Below are 23,544 nucleotides of genomic sequence, written 5' to 3'. Positions count from 1 at the left end.
AATTTATAGAACAATGCTTTCACCCTGTGTCTGCCACTTGATGTATGTATGTATGTATGTATGTATGTATGTATGAGCATATATGTGTATATGTGTGGGTCAACGGCCAACTAGCACCGTGTATATTTGCGTATGTGTATATGTGTATTGGGGTGGAGAGGGCTCCCGTAAGCCGTGGTGAAGGCAACCTTTCTAGGAGAAGCAAATCTCTGATTTAAAAAAACCATAAAGCGGAAGACCATTATCTGCATTAAGCTGGTCTGCAGTTTAATTTGTTGCTGGCTATCTTGCTCTTGCTTGTTGCTGGATCTCAACATTTTGAACCGAGAGAGAAACTTAGCTGTCGTACAAAGCTAAGACTCTGTAACATCATATTTGTATAGATACTCCCTCAGGCATTTGGGCTCATGGATTTTAAATGTCTGGGGGAGTGGCACTCGTCTGACAAGACGTTGCAATCATCATCATATGTTTATATAGGAGTGTGCATGTGTGTGGGAGAAGAAAGAAAAAGAACAATCTGAATATTTTAATTATATATATATATATATATATATATATATATTATTGCATTTTCACCACAAACAAGGCACAGTGCCACTTTGATGTAGGGGGCTACTATCTGGAACATAATTTTCAGGGATACTATGTAGGGAGTTGGGCAGCAAGATGTCTGTTTACATTACACTTGAACTTCTGCATGTCAGTACAGTCTGGGAAAGAGGAACCCAGAAGGAAATTCCAAAATCTAGCAGTCCTAGGAAAGAAACTGTTAGAGTAGAAAGCTTTCTTACATTGGGGCACATGGTGGAGCAGATGCTAGTGTGATTGCAAGAGTAGGGAATGGATCGAGGGAAGCCCTGTCATAACTAAGCACCAGAGCATTATCATTGTCGGCCAAGGAAGAAGTTTATCAAGTATGTGTATGCAGTATGATGATGTATGGAAGTGAAACCAGGCCAGTGAGAGTTGAGGACATTCATTGCATGGAGAGAAATGATATGAGAATAATACGATGGATGTATAGTGTAAGGATGGCTTAGATGTAATAAACTCAGAAGAACATTAAATGTGGACAGTGAAGGGAGATATGTGCAAAAGAGTAGACTTTGATGGTATGGGCACATTGAAAGAATGGATAAAAGCTCATAGGTCAATAGATGTAGAACAGTTGAGGTAGCTGGTCCAGTTAACAGGGGAAGAAGGAAAATATGGAAGGAAGTGATAAAAATAAACTTGAGAGAAAGAGGGATAAATAAAGGCCTGGTCAGAGATAGATTACTTTGGAAGTCATTCAGACGTTATATCTTCTATTTACTTGGCTTGTTTCACTTTGATATTTTCTTGCCAAGGAAATTGATTGAAAACTGATTTTTATTCTTTTCTCTTTCTTTCTCCACAGTTCCAGTTTGTGAATTCATTTCTCTCTCTTTTTTACATCGCTTTTTACCTACAAGACATGGACCTCCTTAGACAGGTAAGTTTCCTTCACTTTCCACTGCTAGTTTTTTTTTTTTTAAGAGATTCGGTTCCATTTTGATAATATATATATCTTTTTACTATTAGGTCCCATTTGACTGGGGACAGACTTCTCTTTGGGCTACTGCACTGCCCGGAAAAAAAACAATTTTCATTATTTCAGTTGTTTTGAAGACTTTCCAATCGGATTATATGCATCGTCACACCAGACTTATTTTGAAATCCATTATCTCTAAAGAACTATTTTGCATTTCGGATCAACTTGAGAGGATTTTCATGCAAGCTGAAATATTATGCGCGGTTTGTTTTTATATATATATTTTTTTACATATCCAACATTTTTTTCACTTTTTTATTTGGCAATTTATAACTACAATAAATTGCAGTTTCACTTAATGCCTTAACTAGCAAATTCTAGCATTGCTACAAATATAATTTGCTGATTTCTTTATGTCCTCTGATGAGAAGAATAACAAGAATAGCATTTTTTGAAACTCCGCGGAATAAGGACTTTGTAAATTGTTTTTTTGGAGTATTCAGTCGAACAATAAATTTTGATTGTAAAGTTCAACTTACAGTTTTAATTTTCTTTCTCTTATATCTATAATATAAAGCTAAATGTGTGTGTGTGTGTGTGGGTGTCTGGTCACGAATAGGCTCCTATATGGTTGACTACTTTAAAAAACTGATTACATATAATGATAGAAGATGTATCGAGACAAAGGAATGGGTATGTTTCATCTGGCAGAACGGTGGTTCATTAAAATTCTGGGGTTTGCGTTTGTGCCTGGCCTCCATAGAATGGAAATAGGCACAAACTTTAATAAAGACTTTTCATATCTATCTGCGTAAGTATACTTGGATAATCATGTTTCAGTTTGAAAAAATATGGTATAATAAAATTATGGGGTGTTCGTTTGCGCCTGACCTCCATAGAATGGAATATGTTTTAACAAGGTTTTTTAATCCACAGAATATTGTGATAAGTGTTTCAGTGTGAACAGGTATGGTATAATAAATTATGGAGTTTATCTATTTTATTTTTACTTTCATCATATTTTGCTTTGGTTTTGATACCCCCAAATTCGAAGCTATCTCTTTACAACCCTTCTTTTTCATAGCCTATCATACTTTCATAAATCAGAGTCCATTTTCTGTTGGCAGTTTTTGAACCCAGTCAACGACGGATACTTTTGCTAGTATATATATATATATATATATATATATATATATATATATATATATATATATATATAGGGAGAGTATCACGTCCATGTTTGATTCATGTTTAGATGTATATTTATGTGTAATTACTAGGGCTGTGACAACAGCATATTCTTTTCATTGTTTTGACTCTTGAGTATATATCCGTTAATATCTTATATGTTTTTATATAGAGTGATGTGGTTCTCGGTTGTCTAACTGTGTCGGATATATACTCGAGAGTCAAAAGAATAGTAATTAGTCTAAAATCCTTATTCTAATTTTAATCAAAAATCATTACATTTGAGAAATTATCTTAAGAAGAAATTGAAATTCAGAGAATCTTGTTTAATTGATGCCTGATGACTACGGATTGAATTGATTATAAACCTGATATTTTGGAATTTTCAAAAAGAAAATTGTGCCCATATTATGCTCGCTAAAAACCTGTTTAAATATTCCAAAGAAACTGAAATTTGAGGAATATTTATTAATTCATATCTAATACCTATTGCTAACATTTGACAAAAAATTAGAAGTATCTGAATATATAAACATATATATGCATATAAACTAGCAGTTCAGCTGAGCTTTGCTTGGACCCTATGTACTGTTCATAACTTTATGTACACACATATATATATATATTAAAAAGTTTGACTCATGTCCAAGTAACCTACATCTAAAATTTAAAGTGTTTAGGCACAAAATTGGCGGAGGAGTTTAGTAGAGTCTGCAAAGGTCAATTCTTCCAACTTTGACCTCCTAGCAGCAAAAATTTCGCCCAAAAACTGATTAAAAAGCTTGCTGCATGTCTGAATACCCTTTATGTAAAATCTTAAATGTTTAGACAATAAAATTGGCTGAATAGTTTGCTAGAAACCGCAAAGGTCAAATCTTTTGAATTTGAACCCTTGGTAGCAAAATTTTCGGTCAAAAAACGATAAAAAAAAAAAATCTTGCCCTATGTCTGAATACACTTTATGTAAAATTTCCAATGTTTAGACCAAAAATTGGCTGAGACGTCAAATTTTTTTAACTTTGACCCCAATTTTGACCTCTTAACATTTATATTGTTTTGGGCTCAAATCAAGTTAAAAAGTTTGATCCATATCCATGAAATTTCTGGCCGAAACCGATTAAAAAGATTTTTCTAGGTCTTAATACCCCCAATGTCAAATCTCGAGTTTGTAGACTGAAAATTGACAGTAATTTGGTAGGGATATGTAGACACACAGACACACAGACAATTTCACTTTTATAGATATAGAGATATATATATTAGTGATGGGACGATTCCGATACAGTTCCTAATTCCAATTCTTTATATATCTCTAAATATTTAACCATAAAGTTGTTATTTTTCCCGAGTTAGAGAATCAGGGAGTGAATTCCAAAGTCTAGTAGAAAGAAGAAACTAGAAGGCTTTCCAGAATCTAAGCACCTCAATAGTGAAGGGGTAGGATTTTGCTGCTTGTTGAGAGTATGTGCACCATGTGCTGTGAGTTTATCATAACACATTCTATTAAAGTACTTGTAAAACAAGCACAGGGAAGCAAAATTCAATTTCTACTTTTATATAACTCTGCAATAATTATAATGAGCACTCTTTAATCCAATGCTAATGAATACCAATTTGCTATGGAATTTTATCTATTTGGTTAATCGTTTTGTTGTTTTTGTTTTCCTCAGCAACTGATGGCCCTGTTGATAGTCCGTCAGGTTATCGGAAATTTCAAAGAAGCATTGCTGCCATACCTCATGTGGCACCTACGGATGATTAAGGCCGGCCTGATAATGACAGCAGCCGAGTCTCCAGAGAAAGAGTGCAGTGATCAGACCCCTATGGAAAACAATATAGGTTCCGACCCTGGAGCGGCAGATGACTTAATGGGAAGTACGGAGAATCTCATTAATGGAAATCTGGATGCAAGCGCAAAGCCGGATGAAGAGGATCACAGTGATACAAAGATGTCGTCAAACACAGAGAAAGATTTGAAGAATGGGAAAGGAGAACTGCCGCCAGACAACCTGGAAGGTCTGGAAGGTCTGGAACTTCCAGCAAGGAAACCGTCCTCAAACTTGTCACCAAGCCAAGCTGAAGTTGAGAGTACAATGAGCCAGGTAAGTTATTGAAGTTCTTTATGTGGAGTGTATGATTTTGTGTTGATAAACTCGAGGGTGCTTATGAAGATTAAGGACCAGGCTAGCGTCAGAATTTTCTAGGCAGTTTATGTAAAATGCTAAATTCCGAATGAAAGTTTTTTTGTTTTTTTGTTTTTTGTGCAATTTTTTTTAATGAGAAGTATATTATTTCTGTTATTATCTATTACTATCCCGTTGATTACTGGCCACGCAATAACCCTTATCCCCGAGTGGCTTCCGGGCCTTGATAAGTGGTGACCACCATGTTCAAAAAAAAAAAATGATAATTCAATGAAAAAAAACGAAAACAGGAGTTTACTGCAGCTGAGCCACTTCATTACTGTGTGATAAGGCACATCATAGAAGTCAGAATCAATTTCTTCAAGAAAAGCCTGGAACTGATGGTGACTGAGTACTTGTCCCCAAATGAAGTTCACAGCAGTGTGCCCGGAATTTGCAAATCTTCAAACTTAGTCCTGATGTGTTTCAATAGACCCTTCCTCACTCCAGCCATGTTTTTTTTCCTCCATCAACTGCAACACCTCAAAGTTGATTCCACTGAAGGCTATAGTCTTGTAAAGTTTTTTGCACCTCCATGAAAATGTCTTTTCCAGATGTTGTTTCATCATGCATTATCTGCAAGTCATAATTGCCACGAATGAACACAAGAAGTTGTGACGTACTCGAGAGATCAAGAAACTCATCCAATGCCAAAGAATACCACAAAAGTTCCTAGATTTTTCACGTATGTTCTCTCCAAGTTCTTCTGTTCTTCGCACAACTGAACTTGTTAAAAGACTAATACTTCCAAACAAATCGAATTTCTCAGAACACAAGTCATCTGCTGCTTCCATCATACACTCTTTGGTGAAGTTGCCATTAATAAACGGTTTTCCTCTTTCTGTCATCTATATACACTATTTTGTAACTTGTTAGAGTGATGGGTTCATTTTCAGCAAACTTTCTTGTGAAGAAGTTTCTTTGAGTTTCTAAAGTACGTTTCATCAACTCATATTTATCAGAGCGTAAATTTCCAGAAAATTTTAAATATGTTGATAGATGTTTTGTTTCATGCCAAAGCTTTTACTCTTTCAAAACTGCAGTGCACTACATTTTATGCAACTATCTTTCTGGTCCTTTGTTTTTACTTTACTCTCCACTCTTCAGTGAAAACGCAACTCTCGGTATCCACTTGACACAAACAAAAGGAAGAAATTATATTGAGCTATTTCAGCCATAGTGAAGGCTGACAAAAACGGAATCTGAAAATGAAAAAGACCTTGAATTAGAAACGTAATTAAAATCCTATTGAAACATAAGAAAAGCAGAGGATTTAAGGATCATTAGTGAAGCTACGGCTCACCAAAGGTAAGGAAGAGCTGAGAGAAATGAAATGTCTAATCTAAAGAACAAAGCAAAGAAGAGGTCTCTGTAAGTATGAAAATCTCATAGTATTCTAAACATAATTTTCTAAATTGAAATTTTATCACAAAGTTTTGTTCCATGCGTTTTATCAAGCAAATTCAAGTACCGTCGGCGGGCCGAATGGACTGATGTTGTGGGCTGTAGTTTGGTGACGCCTGTGTTGAAAGAACTACAAATAAATGCATTTCATAAAAAATGCCAAATCGGATTTATTTATTTTTGTTTGTTTGTTCTTTTGCGACGGTACCAGATGGCATGAGGGTCCGAGAGAGTTTTGAACTGTAACGACATAGTTAAAGAGTAACGGTCACATCACGTTACTTACTGTGACATTTGAAAAATAGCCAAAGGTGATTTGTGATCTGGTTCAGGTATGCATCAAAACAATTGAATAACAAACAAATGATATATAATGCATCTTTATTCCTATATAATTTAACATATCACAGTATAGTTCTTAAAATAGTATAATACTTTGAATGTGTAGCAACATATAAATGTTTATGTAAAATTAATAAAAGTATATATATATATATATATATATATATATATATATATATATATATATATATATATACATATATATATATACACACACACGATGGCACCCCATTACTGAACATTTTTAACATATTGCCAAACGGGTTAAGAAATACAAGAATCCTGCTTTTGCCTTTATAAATTATTTTAAATATGTTTAATTATATTTTACCCACTTTTCTGGCTTTTTTCCAGTATGAAGACACGTTTGAAGATTATCTGGAAATGTTTATTCAATTTGGTTACGTCACTCTTTTCTCGTCTGCGTTTCCATTGGCCGCCCTCTGTGCCCTCCTCAATAACATCATAGAGATCCGATCAGATGCTTTCAAACTGTGTATTACTTGTCGACGTCCTTTCGGACAGAGAGTTGAAAATATTGGAACATGGGCTGTAAGTAAAAACAGCAAACGTTTTTTTTTTTGTTTTTTTTTTTACATATTTGCAAAATAAAATCTTATATAAGATTAGGATAGAAATCTCATCAATAATCTCTCTATATATTTTTCTTTGTCTGTCTGTGTGTCCATTTCACTTTTTCGCAGCAACTACTGGACTGATCTGGCTGAAGGTGCAGCAAATTAAGTATTATGGTATCTATTCGATGCACAATTAGACTAATAAGACTCAATAAGGTTTAGTCACCACAATACCACATTTACTCAGAAACTACTGGACCGATCTGCCTGAAATTTTGTATTAACCTTTGTTGTGATAAGGTGCAGCGAACTAATTATTATGTTATTCGCTTGATGCACAGTTAGAGATCAATAGGGATTACTATTTAATGCAAAAATGAGCACAAATTTAATCATATTTAATTATCAATTTGCCATAAAGTACACATTCTAAATAAACGGGCTATAACTTTTCCCCATTTTTAACAGACTATTTTGCATATTATTTGGAGTAATACACTTTTAGAAGTTGGTGTGTATCGAGTTATTCTTTATGCTTGGCAGGACTTGACCCCTAGGGTCAGTTATCTATATATATATAAAAAATTTATGTATATATGCCTATATATTTATCCTTAAACTAAGGAACCGATCATTATGAATTATGAAATATTTACTTTAGGCAACATGGTGAGTAATGAGGGCATATTAGTTATTTTTGTAAACTTTACAATTTAGAGAATCTGTACAACCCCCTAAAAATAAAGAAAAACTTTTAAAATAAGCAAGAAAATAAGGATTTAATAATAAAAAAAATTACTCTACATTAAATTTTGAGTTATGTTAAAAAATTTAAACCAGATCAGTATGAACACATGAGCATCTGTGTGACCATGTGCTCCCCCACCTTGACAACAAATGTCGACCCCCAACCTTTTGTTTCATGGTCATCTTCTCTTTCATCTTCTCTTTCGGTCATGTTTGCTATCACATTATTGATTGCCAACTCAAAACACAAATTCTAGAGAAACAAAAGTCTTTAACACATTCTGTATATATCCGTTGGGCTCTGGGTGTGTGTGTGATACCATTGTGGGAAAAAAAAAAACTTAATAAGTGCGAAGATCCACATCTACATCTTCAGTTAAAAATTATCTTAGTCAGTTGATATCAGCTCATCTTGATCTGCTCAAAACCACAACCTGTGATTCCACTGTCCCAAACTGCCCCAAACCCAAGACTGCCAGTAAATTGTAAACTGATGTAAAAATCACTGCTACTTCTAAAATTGCTTGTAAGCTAATTCTAAATATTCATTGTTTGGTTTTTTATTTCAATCACTGCCACACCTTGAACAACAATCCTATTTCAGCTTTCTTTTGTGTGCCTTTGTGAACAACTTTCTCTCCATTGTCTTTCTATTAAGCTCACTTCTCATAACTTTTGTTCTGTTGATCAACTTATTTGTTCCTTTTTGTTATAGTTTTTCCTCTTTCTTTTCTCTTCCTAACATTTGGGTTGTTGTTAACATCGATTGCATTGCACATCAATCATATATATGTGCAGGGTAAACTGCTAAACTAATGAACCTATCATTATGAATTATGGGATTCATATTCTAGGCATCACAGTGAGTAATCTAGGCACATAATTTTATCTTGTAAACTTTTACCATTGATCATCATGAACTGGAACAAATACATAGAGGACATTGCAAGGGCTGCTGCAAAGAAGGGGGAATCCCACTATCGAGCTAGAAGACTACTCACACCTGAGAGTATCCTGTACCTCTACAAGGCCACCATTCGACCATGCATGGAGTATTGTTGTCACATCTGGGCTGGTGCATCTACCACTAGTCTCTCCCCCTTAGATAGGGTCCAAAAAGAGTTGGCAATCTAATTGGTCCCACTTTATCAACTAAGCTCTAGCCTCTGTCACATCACCACAATGTTGCATCACTGTGCCTGTTTTACAAATATTCTAATGGAACGTGTTCTGATGAACTCGTTGCACTTGTACCTCCTCGACGTACATATCCACGACAAACCCACTTAGCAATAAGATCTCGCCCCTTCACTGTTGATGTCACTAAATGCCAGAAAAGCTTTCTATTCTAATAGTTTCTTCCCTCGAACAGCTAGACTTTGGAATTCCCTTCCTGCTGCCTGCTTCCCTGGCTGTACTGATATGCAGAAGTTTAAGTGTAACATAAACAAATATCTTGTTAATCTTTCCTAGACATGGCCCCCAAATAGTAGCCCCTTACATCCAAGTGGCGATATGATTTGTAAGGGGTGAACATGAGTAAAAAAAAAAAAATTAAAAAAAAAAAAAAAAACAGAAATAAAATTATTAAAAGCTAATGGTATTGTATATCTTATACACATCCTGGGACAGGTATTATTGTAGCTGAGTGTAATGTCTGGTTGGTTCATTGAAGCATGTAGTGTAAATAGAAGGATTTGAACAGAGTTTTAGTTCATAACTTAATGTATTATCTGTCTCTATAGAGGATGTGACATTGCGATGATGGGACAGAGGTTAGAGCTTTGCTGATAGTGCGGGACCTGGAGAGTCTTCTTTGAACCCCGCCCAAGAGTAAGAGATTAGTGGTAGATGTACTAGCCCAAGTGTGGCAACAATACTCCATACATGGGCGAATTGTAGCTTTATGAAGATATAGAATGGCCTCATGTGTGAGTAATTTTCTAGCATGGTAGAGGGAGCCCACTTTCTTTGCAGCATTCTTGGCAATGTTCTCAATTGTACCACTTCATGTTACCTGTGAATGTTTGGCCCTTTGGAGATGGTTCAGCTGAAAGCAGCACAAAGTTTTGGATCAAGAATTTAGATTTTTGTAGTAAAGATAATTTCCGAAAAGAAACTACAAAATTAATAAATATTTGTTCAAATTTTACCGAAACTAAATTAAATGTAAATTTCTATGTTTTCTAATCTAAATATAAATTTTGCCTGTCTGTTCGTCAGTCACAATTTTTTCTTTTTAAATATAAGAAATATATTGCAGAATTTTGAATTCATTTTGAAATATCAGAAAATTTAGTTGCTTTTAAAAATGAAAAATATAGCATTCATTGTATAATACTGGCAGGCTGCCCGGCATTTCCCGGTCATAAGATATGCTTAAATATGATATTTTAATTCATGTAGATTACGTAATTATTATTATAGGGACAGTTCTCTATTGATTATTATATTGAAGCTAATATATAGTAGTGAGATCAAAAGTAAAAATTTATATATATAACTTGGATGTCATCAGCTAGAATCAAAAACATATAACTCTCTACCCTCATTCCTTAGCCTCTGAGCCACGCCCATATGCATATATATATATATATATATATATATATATTTATATATATATATATATATATATATATATATATATATATATATATATATATATATATATATATATATATATAAAAGCATTTGTCATCCTTTCTTTCAAAAAATGGAATTGTCCGATTATCAAAGACAAGATTCAAGCAAGCAAGCAAGCAAAAAATGACGGCTGGACGGTTCACAAAGTTTTATAATTATATAGATAAATTCCTAACAAATAGAGTATTCTTCCTTTAGAGGGCACTGGCTTGACTTTTTCCATCTTTCTGACCTTGTATCACATTTTCCTGTGCTTGGATTAAGGAAGTAAATACTACAGTTCGCACCATTTATTTGACATTGAGTTATGTTTGCAATCACATCCCAGTCGAGATTCCAACCGCGACAATCAGTCTGGTAGAAACTGGGTGATTTCCCTGACCTTTTATCTGACAGGCTGATGTATTTGTTCTGGGTAATCCTAATAGGTCTAACCCCCCCCCTCTAGGCCTTAACTCCCATTTTTTAGGTGGAGTAAGCTAATTGCTAACTGGCTGAGTGGGCTGACCAGAGAATTCTAATAGAGCTACTCAGGCAATTTTTAATAGACCAGAGTCTAGTTTTGTTCTGGTGCTCTTCTAAAAACACTCATCCTTTAGGTGTGCTAGCTTGACACTGCCCACTGTGCTGTCACATGTTCCTGCAGTGGTGTTATGTAATCGCTGGGCAACACCAGATAGAAAGCAGTTATACAGTTATCAGTTTATCTATTTATCTATCTATCTATCTATCTATCTATCTATCTAATTGTCTTTCTATCTAGTGGAGTAAACAATAGATTGCATCGTGGGAAACACTAAGTTGAGTGAGCAATTGCAGGTGCAGAGGGGGTCAAAGGGTAATGTTGTGACAGGTATCAAACTAAGTGACTGATTAAGTTGCACCGGAAAATATGCAAACAGGGACTGGATCTGACGTGTCAAGGGTTTCGGTTTGAAGAAGCTGAGATAATTTAAGTGAGTTGGTTTCAAGACACTAAAGAGTTAAAATGGGTTAAGCAAGTCTCTCCAAAAAAAGGGCAACGGTTTCCAAATGAATACAGGGAAGCCACGAGTCAAAGATCGTCATTCACTCCAGTTCTGCTGTGACAAAATGCATGGGAGTGAATAAATATATACATAAAAAAACTTATTTGTCTTGGGTTTCTGTCTTGAAAGCATCTTTGTTACAACAGGTTCCAGCTCCCCCAAGGACGATCAACGAATTTCCCAGAGGCGTCAGCAGAAGACAGGTCTGTCATGTTTGTGTATTATAAATGTACTGGGAACTATATGTTCTGACACATGCACCCACATTCAGAGACTAGACGAGTCACGGCCTGATAAAAAGAGAGTTAAATAAGACCGTTAAACAAACAGTTAAATAAAAAAAAAGTTGATACACAAATAATTAAGCAGCAGACATTCACATAATATATAACAGTGGGAAGGAAATAAATACTGCAGTTTGTGGCAGTTATGGCCCCAGAATCATGACGTATACTTTTGTAACATAATTTTGTTCTGGTGCTCTTCTAGTTCTTTCCTGGAACATTTCTAACGTTCCACGCTTACTCTAGATGAACAGATCCTCAGCAAACTTGTATGGTTTCTTTATAAATTATTTCCTACACTGTTCTCTATGCTGTCTTCCTTTCGTTCTCCTTTCTCCATTCCATTTCTAAGCTTTCTCTTTTCATCTTCATACAGTTGCTCCAGCTCAGCTTTTTCTTCTGCAGCTGATTTTATCCACCTGATTCTTAACCCTTTTACCTCCAAATTGTACTTACAAGTCGCCTTTCAAAAAAACCTCTGTATAGGAAATATTTCTTACTCTTATGGCTTGTCAGTCCAACTTCAAAGTACGGGTCTATGCATGGTTTAATATTTTGATGATTATTTTGTTTCCTTGATCCCCTTCTCTTGAGTCAAGAAGAACATAAATTCATGATAAAAAAAAATTTATTTATCACATAAAAAAAAAAAAAAATTTGGTCGTAAATGGTTAATATCTTTTCGATTTCTTTATCACTGAAAAACCTTGAGATTTTCAGTCTGAGTTTCTACGAATTGACTTATTTGGATTTTTTATTATATAAATAGAGCTTAAAACATTACCTTAAAATACTTATAGCATTGGTGTGACGTCATAGATTTATGATTTACATCGTTTCAAAACATGAATTTAAACTTAAGTGATAATTAAAAATAACTACATTGTTTTTCACTGCAACTTCTCTTGCAGAAGTGTTGTTGCTAGTCTCAGTCTTTTTTATTAATATTAATATTTTTATTAATATCAATAACATGTTTTTTTTATTAATATTTTTATTAATATGTAATGACATGTTTTTTTTATTAATACTAACATGTTTTTTATTAATATTTTTATTAATATGTAATGACATGTTTTTTATTAATATTAATGACATGTTTTTTTATTAATATTTTTATTAATATGTAATGACATGTTTTTTTTATTAATACTAACATGTTTTTTATTAATATTTTTATTAATATGTAATGACATGTTTTTTATTAATATTAATGACATGTTTTTTTATTAATATTTTTATTAATATGTAATGACATGTTTTTTTTATTAATACTAATGACATGTTTTTTTATTAATATTTTTATTAATATGTAATGACATGTTTTTTTTATTAATATTAATGACATGTTTTATTATTAATATTTTTATTAATATGTAATGACATGTTTTTTTTATTAATATTAATGACATGTGTTAATATTAATATTTTTATTAATATTGATGACAATATTTTAAATATTAGGTTGGTGCAAAAAATAATGTCGTTTTTTTGACGTTCAACTATATATATTTATATATATATATATATATATATATATATATATGAAAACAACATTATTTTTGCTAATATGTGATGACATGTATTAATATTAATGATATGTTTTTTTCATTATTAATATTAATGGCATGTGTTAATGACATTAATATTAATGGTATGCGTTCTTCAGAATTATCTGATCTAATCATTGCTTCCTTTGTTTCAGCTCATTTGACTCGTTGGTCTAGTGGTCTCCATCAATTCGATGTTTTAATACCTCATTCTTATTCCAGTATAAACAGTAAAAATGATTTTTTTTTAATTAATCTTTAATTGAGTTAAACTTTCCCATAGCTTTTTTTTTTTTTATTGCTTAAATATTGAGATAAAGTTTTTACTATGGACTCCAAAAGTTGTCTAAGTCTACTATAAACATATGCAGGCCAACTTTGTCGGGCTCGGTTTTAGATCGTAATTTCTTGTCTGTCATCATTTTGTTATAATGAATTTATATTTTTGAGATAAGGATTGATAATTATTTATTGTATTATTTGCACTATTATTCTCATCTTGGTTGTTTTTTTTTCCCAACGTTTCGGCCGATGTAACCTCCGACCATTTATTTAAAATAGACTTGACGCGATTTTGAATTTCTAACGGTTATGTTCATTGGGGAAACATCTCCTTCTGATTTAAAACGCACCGTATTTATTTTTTAACAAAAACAACAACGTGAATGAACAAAAGTCCGATCGGTGAAAGATCTTTCGAAGTCATTATGATTAGAATGTTAGATGAAAGTCCTTCGTGGAATCAAGGAGTTTAGAAGGTTAAAGTCCTGTGTGAAAATAAGGAGATTATTTTAAAGTTTGTGTTTTATCTGGCGAAGTTCGCCTTAAAAGTCGCATGAGGAAAATAATTCACGAGGAAAGTAATTTATTAATTAGAAAATGTTATTAATTTGAAAATGTTATTAATTTGGTGTTATTAATTAGAAAATGTTAATAATTTGGTGTTATTGAAGTAACTGAATGAACGAAATGAATTTAATTAATTGAATTCCCCCTAGAAGACTGTTTGATGCGTTTTTATACATTTTGGGCTCCAAAAACAAGATTGCTACTGCTGATATTTTGGTATTTGGAAAAGCGTTAAAAAGACAATCTTCTGAATTTTCTCATTGGTCGCTTGTGTCACATGATACTGTCTCCAACTACGTCCGCCAGAAATATGTTCATTTTACTTTTGTTGTTATGAGAAAAGTATGTGGGCGTATTTGAAATTGTGTCATTGGAAGAACTTATTTTTGTGCAAAATGCGCAGGGAAATTGAAATGAATAACGCTTCGTTTGTTTGCGCACGAGCGTGTGTGTGTGTGTGTGTGTGTGTGTGTGTGTGTGTGTGTGTGAGTGTGACTGCACAAATAATTCCCCCAGATTGAAAAAAAGATATACGACTGTTTTGTAATAAAATATAAAACATAAAAAAAAAATAAAATAAAATATAAAATATAAAACTGTTTTGAAATGCATAACGGTTCGTTTATGTGTGTGTGTGTGTGTGTGTGTGACACTGACTGCATACCATTCACCAATAATATAATGTGTAGGGGACTAGGATATATAAATACCCCAATCCCGTTACAAAATAATAATGAAACGAATGGGAATTGAAGGAAACAAAGACTCAATTAATGGATAAGATAAATGTCGTTTATTTGCTGTTGAAAGAAATGAACATTTTAGTTATAACATGTCCGCGCGTATGTAACCCATGTTCGTAACTGGACTGGTGTTGTAGCAAGAATAGGAAATGTGTTTTCATCTCAAGTTCGGGTCACTATTGTTTGTTCACGCGTGGGAAGAGAAATAAATGTTGTAGGAAAATTGAGAATGGTAGTCCAGCGTGTAGACAAAGAAGAGGATAGAGTTGTCATCAGTTAGTAGTCAGCTACGCGAAGGTGTTCTTAGTGGCCAGTAGTAGACGGAGAGAGAAAGAGTGAGAATGTATACATACAGTCTTTAGCTCGTGCCCCATACATAGTAGGAAGTGGGCGTTAGGTACGTGTGAGGTACGCATGCGCGCGCGCCGAAACGGCGGCGGCTTGTTAGCCCAACCTCTCTCGTTGAGAGTTGGTCCTAAAATAGAGTTAGAAACAGCTTATCGCCTTGTTTTATACTCGTTTCCAGAGTGTATTTTGCGCATGTGTATTTCCTTAGAAAGCGGAAGTGACGTCGTCCATGTGCGTGTTCGTGTTCGCGTGTGTGAGTACATGTGTATACGTAAGTGTGTGTGTATATATACGTGAATGTGAATGTATGTACGCGAACGTAAATATGTGTACATGTGTGGACGTGGGCGCGTATGTTTGTGTGCGCGTATGTATATGACAGCTTGAAATATGAATGTGTGTTTTATGTGAGTGTGAGACTTGAAAAAGGCTCGTACAAATGCACCTCAAGGTGGTCGGAGGTTATATCGACTGAAATATTGTGGGAAAAAAAACAAAAAAAAAACAAGATGAGAACAATAGTTTAAAAAATCCAAATAATACAAAAAATAATTATAAATCTTCATCTTCTAAATATACATTCATTATATAACCCCCCCCCAAAAAAAAAGAAACCCAAATGGACCTGGATTTATTAATAACAAAATTTAAAAAAGACTTGGCGCCATTTGCATTTTAAATTTCTGACGGCTGTGTTTATTGGGAAAGCAAATAAACCAAACATTTTTTCACTATTCACCAATAACATCCACCTGAAGCTGGTCGGAGGTTACATCGGCCGAAACGTTGTCAAAAAAACAATCACGATGGGAATAATAGTACAACTAATACAAAAAAATAATTATCCTTTTTTATGTTTATCAGTTTTAATTATTTAATTATTAAATTATTTAATTGTTTAGGATGCTCTCATGCTGATGGGAGTGTTGGCTGTTATTGTCAATTGTGCCTTGATCGGTGTATTCGGCCACGTCAGACGAATGGTGCCAGGTTTGGACGGAACATCATATCTGCTTCTAATAATTATTCTGGAGGTAAGAATATATTTTAAAATCACATTAAACTTCTTTTTTTTTTTTTTTTTTTGTACTGTTTTTCACCCCCAAACAAGGCATATTGTTACTTGAAACACATAAGGGTCTACTATCTGGGATTGTGTCTAACAGAGAAATGTGGAGAGTTAAGCAGCAAGATATCTATTCACATTACATTTAAACTTCTGCAGGCTAGTACAATCAGGGAAGCAGGAAACAGGAAGGGAATTTCAAAGTCTAGCCTCTGCCTCGCAGTCAAAGTTAAGTATGGGATTTTATTTATCTATGTTTGACCTCATTAAATTCACGCACCTGTCATTTAACTTTTTAATCGTTAAATTAGAATGATTTTTAGTTTGTTTCCCTCGTGGCTGAGTGGCAAGATGTTAGTTTTCTTTCACACTTTCTTTTCCATCTTCACGTCAAAGCTTTGGGTTCAAGCCTACTTCCCTCTCAAAACTTTTTTTATTCTCAACACATATCTCCAAACACCCGGACAACACCAGGAACCCCTGCTAGTCTATAATATAAATATTTTGGGGGTGGGGCGCTTGGAGGGGTCACTCTTTCTTAGAACTTTTTATATACTGTCTAGATTATAATATGTCTGATTTACGAAACGACGTCGTAAATAGCTTTTATTTTAGCGACTTTTATGTTACAAAGTTCACGTGTGATTTCATTTTCTCTACTACTACTACTACTACTACGGCGTGATGTTTGACCTAGAAAACCGTATGTTGACGTTCAACCACCTGCTTTTTTAAACATTTATTTTTGGCTGTTCTTAATTCCCTACCCTCGTAGCATCATGCTAAGTCATCAGGCTATTCACCTCAAGGCTTCATGTTCAAGCCTACCTCCCTCCCAAAACTTTTTTTCTTTTCACCCAGGCAACCCTACTAGTCTATATATCTATATATATAAAAGGCAAAATGTGTGTGATCATTTCATATATGTCTCGCAAAGGCTTTTTTCGCTAACATTCCCGGGGGGAGGGGGGTTACTATCGCTTAGAACTGTTTATATACCCCCTAGATAATAATATCTATGATTTGGGAAAGCGCGTAGCGTCTAGATTTACTTACAGCGACTTTTACAAAATTATTGCTATTTCAGCCCGTCTTGTGTTCATTCAACTTTTTTGTATAAAACCGAAACTAATTCAAAGCTAAGGCACCGTTCCCAGCAATCGCACCGGGAAATGTTCAGAAGCAATCAGCTTTGATCAATGTGGGACCAAACTCCTTATATCAGACAATTGCTATTCAATCTGGACAATGGGGAGCTAGTTTTCCTCCCCCCAACATCTTGGGGAAAAAACCAGTCAAAGTTGGATAAACAAACCCAAAATGCTCCGCAGCAAAAGTTAAGTCCGCTACTTCTATTTTTGACCTCATTAATGAGGTCAAATAGAAGCAACAGAGTTAACTTTTATTGGGTCACATGTTAATTCTGTTTTTAATACATAAATTCAAACATGTTTTTGTTGTATGTTGCGGTGGCCCAGTGGTTAACGTCGCACATTTTTTTTCACACTTTAATTTCCAACTTTGCCTCAAGGATTCGCGTTCGATCCTTATACTCACCTACCAAAACATTTTTTTTGTTATTTTAACCCCACCCCCACCCCCACCGGAGTTTTGATTTACCCAAAACCACACACACCTCCAAACACCCAGGCAACGCCGGGTACCCCCTGCTAGTCTATATATATATAAAAGGCAAAATGTGCGATCATTTTATGTATATCTCGCAAAGGCATTTTTTGCCACCATTCTTGGGGGCAGGGGTTACTATCGCTTACAACTGTTTATATACCCCCTAGATAATAATATTTAGGATTTGGGAATGCACATAGCGTCTAGATTTACTTACAGCGACTTTTATGAAATTCGTGCTATTTTGCTCTGTTCCCTGTTTGTCCTGCTAACAGGTCGTGTTCTTGGCTGTCCAGAAAGCAATCAGCTTTGATCAATGTGGGGCCAAACTCCTTATATCAGACAATTGCTATTCCTCTGGACAATGGGGAGCTGGTATCCCCCTCCCCAACATCCTGGGGAAACAACCAGCCGAAGTTGGGTAAACAAACAAAAGTTAAGTCTGCTATTTCTATTTTTGGCCTCATTAATGAGGTCAAATAGAAGCAGTAGAGTTAACTTTTATTGCGGCCACGTGTCAATTCTGTTTTTAATACTTAAATAAATAAATTCAAACGTGTTTCCGTTAGTATTTTGCGGTGGCCAAGTGGTTAACGTTGCACTTTTTTTTTCACACTTTCTCAAGGGTTCGGGTTCAATCCTCATACTTACCCTACCAAAACTTTTTTTTTTATTTTAACCCGCCCCCCACCTCTCTGGAGTTTTGATTTACCCAAAACCACACACACCTCCAAACACCCGGGCATGCCAGGTACCCCGTGATAGTATATATATATAAAAGGCAAAAGCAGAGCGCACGTTTTTGTATTTCTAAGAAAGGCTTTTGGGGGGGGGATCTCCAGGGGGTTACTATTTTTTTAGAACTTTTTATATACCGTCTAGATCGTAATATCTACAATTTGCGAATGCACATCGCGGCCAGATTTATTTTGATCGACTTTTACAAAATTCTTGCTATTTCGTCTTCTCTCATGTTTGTTCGGCTTTTTCATATAAAAGTGAAACTAATCTGAAGCAAAGGCACACTTCCCTGGCTTTGATAAATGGGGGGGAAACTTCTTATATCGGACAATTGCTATTCCTTTGGACACTCCCCTTTTTTTTCTGTTTTTCCCCAGCCCAACATTTTGAGGAAACAAAACCAAAAACAACTGCCTCGCAGCAAAAGTTAAATGCGAGACTTCACTCTCATTAAATTCACGCACCTGTCACTTAAGTTTTTAATTATTGAATTCAAACGCTTCGCAGTTCCTGTCCCATCCTGGCCGAGCAGGTAAATGTCAGGTTTTTTCACACTTTCTTTTCCACCTTCCCTTCAAGGTTCCGGGTTCGAGCCTACCTACCTACCGAAATTTTTTATTTTCTTTTACCACACGGGCAACGCCGGGCACCCCCGCTAGTCTATAATATAAAAGGCAAAAGTGGCATGCGCATTTTTGTATGTCAAAGAGGGGTTCTCCGGGGAGGGGGGTTACTATGTCTTAGAACTGTTTATATACCTCCTAGATAATAATATCTACGATTTGCGAAGGGACATCGTGTCTAGATTTATTTTGATTGACTTTTATAAAATTTTTGCTATTCCAGAGCATCATGTGTTTGTTTGGCTTTTTAGTATAAATAAGGTGAAACTAACCGAAACGAGATCAGTTCCTCGGCTTTCCCGCCAAGGACATCAAAAAAGCAATGAGCTTTGATCAATCCGATGAAAACCATCATATCAGACAATTGCTATTCTTTTTTTAAGGGGAGCTGGTTTTCCCCCCAACATCTTAGGGAAACAAAACCAAAACAACTGCCTCAGAGTCAAAGTTAAGTGCAGGATTTCATTCCCCTGTGGTTTGACCTCATTAAATTCACGCACATGTCAATTAACTTTTCAGTCGTTAAATTTCATCTATTCTCATTCTCCTACTTTCGTAGCGTCAAGGTAAGTCATCACGCTTTTGTTTTGTTTTTGCATTTGCCTCAAGGCTTCGGGTCCAAGCCTACCTCCCTCCCCAATTTTTTTCTTTTTTTTTTTTTTTTTCAAACACCCGGGCAACACTGGACGCCCCCGCTAGTAAACAATAAAACGAATTTACTCAGAAGTTTTGAGAGGTTATTTTTGGCAAATATCTTTAAGTCCATACCTATAAAGATATTTACTAAAGAAAACTCCCAATTTTTATTAAATATTCGCTCTTACATGAGCAATCTACTAAGTCCGTCAGCACAAAAAAAAAAAAATGTTATTAAAATAAACAATAACATTTTACTCACAATCGTGATTATTTTTGGCAAATTCTTAAAGTCTGAGACTTTTTTTTTTCAACCAAGTATGCCAGTTTATTTTATTTTTAATGTTTGTAAAATAAATAAACAAATAAGTTTATTTCTTTATTATTGAAATAAAAACAAAACGAATTTAGTCAAAGACACAACTTCCAGCCGAGAGTTTTACAAGCGATCTCTTTTAAAATTTTAATTCTTTAGCACAATAACAACTTAACACTAGAAAATCTTTTTTAAAAAAGTAGAATAAATCCCTGAAGACTGAAGCAATGTTTCCAATCCTGTGTGCCTCTTTTGGGGGAGCTAGTTTTCCCACATTTAAAACATTAGTATAGTTATTTACTTGTCTGCCCACGAAAGCAGTGTCCAACTGCTTTCGTGGGGAGACAAGTAAATAACTATACTTTTTAAAAAATCATTTTGTTTGTTTGTTTTTTTTCTTTTTTTTTAATAACATTGCATAAAGTTCCGTTTTATGATAACGTGACTCTGATTCGTTTCTCAAAAAAAAAAAAAAAAAAAGAGGTCAATGTGCAAAGGGTGTTTCAACATGGGGAGGTTGAAAATAAGAAAATGCCTTTCAGAATTACGGAAAAACGGAAAAAAAGTGACACACAGAATTGGGAAAAATAATATTAAAAAAAATTTTTTTTTTTTTTGTAAATACTTTTTTAACGTTAAGTGTAATACCGGTCAATGCCGGGTACATCTACAGATGTACCCGGCATTGACCGGTATTACACTTAACGTTAAATTCCTTAAAAAAAAAAAATGAAGTAAAAAATACGGAAAGAAACTGAGGCATGTTCATGCGAGTATTATGTTTTTTCTAAGCAGTTCGCTTCTTGTAAATACAAAAAATATATACTCGAGCTGAGAGCTTCGACAAAGAGAGATATGTTAGTTGTAGGGGGTTGGTTAATGTATGTGGCACGAAGACGGAGAGGTGTCAATCACACTTGGCCATTTTCAGGCTTCTCTATTCTCTCTTCCCTGGAAAGATATCAACCACACTCGACCGCTATCAGTCTATTCTCCTTGTTGTTTATGCTATCCCTTATATAGACATCAATCGACATTTCTGTGAATGTAAATATTACGATATTACATTCTTCTATTCTATTTTACATTGTGCAATTCATAATTCCCGATCTGGAGTGTAAACAGTTCTTTGTTTTCGTGATAGTTGGTCATTTTTATGGGACACAAGAATGTAGATCAAAATCAATCTGGAAAGTGCGTGTGCACACCTCTGCTTTCCTTGGCATTGCTACATCTCCATATCCAACATTAGTGGTCAGCATAAGTAAAACGATATCATGTTATTTTTATTTCATTTGCAGCATGTGATCCTCGCTGTGAAGATGTGGATTGCTTATGCCATTCCGGATATTCCTCGATGGGTTGCTACGGAAATGTCACGCTTGGATTTCCTCCGGAGAGAAGCATTCAAGGTAACACAAAATAACCTCCACCACCTTCCTTGGCTCAAAGATCATGCGCACAGGATTGAGACACTTTTCATCTCGAGCAGTACTGCTCTTTGCTGACCCAATAATCTGTTGCTCCATTTGTTTTGTTTTAGTGGCATAGCAACAATTTTTGGGTCATTTAATATTGAATTCAGCCATTTTGGTACAATAAAAAATTTTATGTTTTAAGATCTCTAGGATGTTTTAATATTTATTCATGATTTTGGTTATGGTTGTTTTGAAATAATAATAAACCTTTTTCGAGTTATTTAATGCCGAATCTGATCGTTTTAGTAAAAGATTTTATGCTTCCAGTTCTTTATATCTTCAAATATTTATTCATGATGTTTTGGTTTAGTTGATTTACATATGTTAACAAACAATTTGTAACCAAATTTATAGTAAAAACAGAATTGCATGCAAGTCATGGTGGGAATGTGGATATATATATATATATATATATATATATATATATATATATATATATATAAAACTACTTAATTTACGCACATAAAATTAATATACGAAAGTATAGATTTATGCGTAAACTTTAAGTATTTACTTCAAAAGTGCTCAATACGTAGGTAGAGCTATTTAGTAATTTATAAAATATATATGGCGATTAAGCTACACTGAATATTCGGCATTTCATCCACTCTAGGACTCCTCAGGCTTATGCGCGAATTCTGTGGTTGTTTATCGTTTTTATATCATATAAAAACGATAAACAACCACAGAATTTGCGCATAAGCCTGAGGAGTCCTAGAGTGGATGAAACACTGAATATTCAGTATAGCTTAATCACCATATATACTAGCTGAGATAGTTGTAAAAGGTTGGTTCGTTGATTGGATGGTTGTTTTTGTTTTACGGCATATCAACTCTTTTCAGGTTATTTAATGCTGAATCCAGTGATTTTGAAGAACAATTTTTTAATAGAATATATTTGTTTTTTCAAGTCGGTTTCTATTTAACCCATAGTTGGGGCCCTAACAGGTACTACCACTCCGGGTCAGAGTGGACCTGGGAGCAATGGTAATTAAAGGGTGGCTCCACACTCCCCAAAGCCCGCAAGCTGGGGCCTCACCATCGGATAAAGTTTAAGGTCATATCCAGGACCATGGTCGTAAAAGGAGAATTATTGAGATAGGCTTGTTCATGTTAAATTTATAGTAAAAACAGAATTGCATGCAAGTCGTGGGGGAAATGTGGATATATATATATATATATATATATATATATATATATATATATATATACTAGCTGAGATAGTTGTAAAAAGAGAATTGCTGAGACTTGTTCATGTATATAAGAATGGGAGAGTAAGTGATGTATTTATACACTAGTTAAATGAAAAGGTATTAATAATAATAGTGTTGAATGTTGTGTTAATTTTTTTATTTTTACTAGTGGGTCGCCGCTTATCAAGGCTCAAAAGCCACTCGAGGATAAGGATTAATGAGTGTGAGGTGGCTAGCAGTGATGATTCGTAATAGTGGAAATTGGCTTGAATTTTATTATTTAAGAGGACGACTCAACAAGAACTTGTTTACATTGACCTTGAAAACGACCATGATCATTTTGGTAATAGTTTTCATGCTTCAAGTTCTTAACAAATTCAAATATTTATTTCTGGCATTTGCTTTTATTAATTCTAGCAGAAGCGCCTGGCATTGCCCGGTCATAAAATGTACTTAAAT

The 23,544-nt window shown here is 34.5% G+C and overlaps 2 protein-coding genes across 10 annotated transcripts in view; one reads left to right on the top strand and one right to left on the bottom strand.

Annotated features, from left to right (window-relative positions):
- LOC145248163 (E3 ubiquitin-protein ligase XIAP-like) overlaps positions 1-23,544 on the bottom strand; it is a 163,577-nt gene that overhangs the window by 6,582 nt on the left and 133,451 nt on the right. The gene's annotated exons all lie outside the window — the stretch shown is intronic.
- LOC145248160 (anoctamin-8-like) overlaps positions 1-23,544 on the top strand; it is a 282,493-nt gene that overhangs the window by 257,570 nt on the left and 1,379 nt on the right. For all 8 annotated transcript variants that reach the window (XM_080109990.1, XM_080109989.1, XM_080109995.1 and 5 more), the window contains 5 exons: positions 1,403-1,477; positions 4,375-4,806; positions 6,988-7,185; positions 16,306-16,437; positions 21,716-21,826. In XM_080109990.1, coding sequence (XP_079966116.1) covers positions 1,403-1,477; positions 4,375-4,806; positions 6,988-7,185; positions 16,306-16,437; positions 21,716-21,826 — 948 coding nt within the window. The remainder of the gene's footprint in view (positions 1-1,402; positions 1,478-4,374; positions 4,807-6,987; positions 7,186-16,305; positions 16,438-21,715; positions 21,827-23,544) is intronic.

This window comes from Euprymna scolopes, chromosome 26 (genome assembly GCF_053919585.1).
Source record: "Euprymna scolopes isolate OS-2025 chromosome 26, ASM5391958v1, whole genome shotgun sequence".
Taxonomy (NCBI): domain Eukaryota; kingdom Metazoa; phylum Mollusca; class Cephalopoda; order Sepiida; family Sepiolidae; genus Euprymna; species Euprymna scolopes.
The sequence above is the reverse complement of the archived record's forward strand: the minus strand, read 5'-3'. Positions and strand labels throughout refer to the sequence as shown.